Here is a 3,599-nt window from a genome sequence, read left to right as displayed (position 1 = left end):
AGGTCTTCAAAATCGTCCTCGGAAACATATTATAATAAGGAAATACACGAGCGGATCAAAAGTTATGGACGGTCAAATTTGGAAATTTGAAATACTCGAACATATAAAACAAAATACTCGAACAACAAATCTGAAATACTCGAACAATAAAATGAAATACTCGAACAACAAATCTAAAATACTCGAACAGATAATTACAATTACTCGAACAAATAATTACAATTACTCTAACATGTAATTCAAAACAACGCCTTTTCTATCTCTTCCCGAATCTCAACTGGGGTAAACCTTAAATTGAATTTTAGGTCTTCAAAATCAGTCCTCGGAAATATATTATAATAAGGAAACACATGAGCGGATCAAAAGTTACGGGCGGTCAAAGTTGAAAAACTAAAATACTCGAACATATAAAACAAAATATTCGAACAATAAAACGAAATACTCGAACAACAAATCTGAAATATTCGAACAGATACAACAAAATACTCGACCAGATAAAACAAAATACTTGAAACTACAAATATGAAATACTGGAACATAGCACACAAAGTACCCTAAACTGCTCGAATGAATACTCGAAACCCTAAGCATTACTAGATTGAAAAATTCATATCCTAACCATTGTAGACTCGAAGCACAAATACAAAATTAAATAAAACATACCCATGAATAACCAGGTGCAGAGGGGTGATCGAATGAGGCAAAAATCGTAAATTAACAGCATCGAATACAATGAAAGAACGAAAGTGAAGAAGAGCGAAGGTGAAGAAGAACGAAGACGAAGAAGAAGAAGAACGAAGGTGAAAAGTGATGTTCTGGGAAGGGAAAATGGGTTTTGAATGAAACCATGTGGAATAAGGGTATTTGGGACACTTCCTCTCAAAAAAATATTAGATTTCATGTTTTTAAAAATGTGGGTTAGTTTTCAAAATTGAGTTTTAAAAAGGGCTACTTTCCCAAAAAACCCCATGATGTATTAGCCCAGAGTTTGCATGGGCCACGGCCCAGGGTTATTTGCGTAAAAAAGAGAACGTACAAAACGCATATTAGCTGTCGTTTTAGGTTTTCGAATATCGCTTTCTCCTCTGCGACGCACAGGTCTTCCTTCACCCTCTGTGACTCTCTCTCGTCCAGTTCTTCCTCAGGTAGAACAACAGTTGCAGTACGCTCACAGATACAAGACCGGTATGTTATCTTCCTCTTCAATTTCGGGAAATTTGTTTCAGCTTTGTTATTACTGCACTATCCTGTTATTTTTTTCGATACACATCGCAATAGATGATACGAGAACGATATCGCGCTATCTCTAGAACTACAACTCACGAAATCGAGAATTTTCCTATTGGGATTTCACCGACGGTAACATATATGGATACATGTTCTGTGATGATGTTATAAAGAATGCTTTGTTGATTGTGTTCTGTGCTTTGTAATACTTGGTGCATATGAAGTTGGTTACTCTGTGGGTTTGTAAAGGTGCAATTTTATAGCTTTAAGGGATTGATATTAAAGCATGTGATGATTTCTGCAGTAGGGTATTCTTCAGGAAAAGGAAAAATAGTCCATTCAGGAGTAAATTGATTAATAGCTTTGAGTTTCCTTCTAACCTGTTTCTGGATTTAACTTGAATGCTTTTTGCATTTCCTTTCCCCCAAACTTTATGAGTTAGATCTTGAAAATGGTTTTGTTGTTAATGGTGTTCTGAGAGGAGTGAAATCAAAGAGTTTGATTAAGATAAATGGAAATGTCGTAGGTCGACACTTCTTTTTGTAGATTCATGTCCATTTTGTAAAGGATTGAATTTTTTTAAACTTATTGTTCTTGATTGCCTTATGTCAGTATCATATCATTAGTTGTTTGTCGGCGTCATTGTAGTATTTTCTTTACTTTGTTCTATTTTGAACTTTCTGATTCTTAAGTTAGATTAGCTCTTAAAATTTTGTATTGGTTATTGTTGCAGAGTTATATTTCACTAACTTTAGTCCATTGCCACCGTCTATGATCTGAAGATAGAAATCATGACTGGAAATTCTGAGAGTACACCTGCAGAGATGGAGGGCTCATCTGTTGAGATAAAAGTTTTGTTCTTTGCCAGAGCTCGAGATCTAACTGGCATGACTGATATGCAACTGAAGATGTTATCAGGGAGTACTACCAATGAGTGTCTGAATAAGCTTGTCGCCAGGTTTCCAAGCCTGGAAGAGATCCGTGGCTGTAGTGTTCTTGCCCTGAACGAGGAATACACAACTGAGTCGGCAATTTTGAAGGACAAAGATGAGTTGGCTATCATTCCTCCCATTAGTGGTGGCTAGCAAGCTAAGAGTAAATATCTTACCTGCATCTTACAATCTCCTTAAAGCATCTATTTTTGTACAATGAATGATGAATTTAAATGGTTTTATGCGCCGTTGTTGATGTAATAAGTTAGTCACTTGTGATCACAGTTGATGGGTGCCTTCTTCAGCGTGCTGAGCGTTTTATTTATGTTAAAAAAATGTACTATAAACTACTAAAATACCAATATGCCATTACTGGCAAGTTATTCCGAATAAAGTTTTCATATTAAGGTACTTTTGTGCATCTGCAATGTGATGCCATTAGCTTTCTTTTCTTTTTTTTCTTTCATTTTTTTTTTCTTTTCTTGCCTTTGCTTTACTTGTAAATTATTTTTCTTCATTGCGTGATGAGTTATTGATTCCGAATACTTTAGACGATTAAAGTTACAAATAAATTGCATTTGATCCCAATGACAGTGTTATTATATACATCCACCTGTAATAAGAATAGTTAGGTTTCATTGGTGAGGTTGACTGAAATGACATTAACACTTGAAGATGTTACGTTGCATCCATGAACTAGTTCTTCCCATTTGCATATGGAATGTGTGATTCATGTTTTATTGTTACAGAGATGTTTGGTCGATGGATTTAGAGAGTCATTTCCACAATTCTTAGATGATCTTGGAGAATTAAGTTCCTGGTGAAGCAATTTCCTCCATTTATAATTAGTATCTTACTGATCTCAAACAAAGAAGCAGCTTCTTTGATATGCCATGCTAGTGACACACTAATTACTTGGATGAACAGATGTCTTTTTTTGTTTTTTGTAACCGATAATTCCCTAGCCCAATATGTCCACCGAACAGTTGAGTTAGCTTTAAACTTGGGCCATCAACCCAGCTCGCTCCATGCTAGCAAGGGCTGAAGCATGGAAGTACTTGGATTTGTCAGAAAAACAACTTTTGAGTGACCTTTGCCAATTCAATATACAAGGGACCTTATTAGGCTTATTAATAAAAGAGAAGTTAGAGGGTTGTGCTGGACGATGAAATGTAAACGACAAGACAGAATCTGCAAATCCATGTTTAGGTTCAAATGGCTTCCTCCCAGTATTTGAAACTGTATTGCACAAGTTGTGGGTGCATAATCAGCATAATTTCTTCAATGGGTGAGTGTTCCTGGGTTGGTTGATAGTTGATACTGACACAGTAATGTATGAACTCTGGAGGTTTCTGAGTCGTCTTGGTCCGAGTGTGCAGCTTGTCATCAAAGATATCATGGCTTCACTAAGCGGTGTGTAAATTGCAGTTAACCACTTGA

General features: G+C 36.0%; 1 protein-coding gene across 2 annotated transcripts; it reads left to right on the top strand.

Moving 5' to 3' along the window:
• Positions 1-1,052: 1,052 nt before the first annotated feature.
• Positions 1,053-2,572, top strand: LOC119987245 (molybdopterin synthase sulfur carrier subunit). 2 transcript variants are annotated; one of them, XM_038832102.1, is made up of 2 exons: positions 1,053-1,185; positions 1,961-2,572. In XM_038832102.1, the coding sequence occupies exon 2, from the start codon at positions 2,019-2,021 to the stop codon at positions 2,310-2,312; it is 294 nt and encodes a 97-aa protein (XP_038688030.1). In that variant the 5' UTR covers positions 1,053-1,185; positions 1,961-2,018; the 3' UTR covers positions 2,313-2,572. The 2 variants fall into 2 exon arrangements, with proteins under 2 accessions (XP_038688030.1, XP_038688031.1); XM_038832103.1 differs by having other exon boundaries at positions 1,071-1,185; positions 2,010-2,572.
• Positions 2,573-3,599: the final 1,027 nt, after the last annotated feature.

This window comes from Tripterygium wilfordii, chromosome 20, assembly GCF_013401445.1.
Source record: "Tripterygium wilfordii isolate XIE 37 chromosome 20, ASM1340144v1, whole genome shotgun sequence".
Classification (NCBI taxonomy): domain Eukaryota; kingdom Viridiplantae; phylum Streptophyta; class Magnoliopsida; order Celastrales; family Celastraceae; genus Tripterygium; species Tripterygium wilfordii.
Note: the sequence above shows the minus strand (reverse complement) of the source record. Positions and strands in the feature narration are given on the sequence as shown.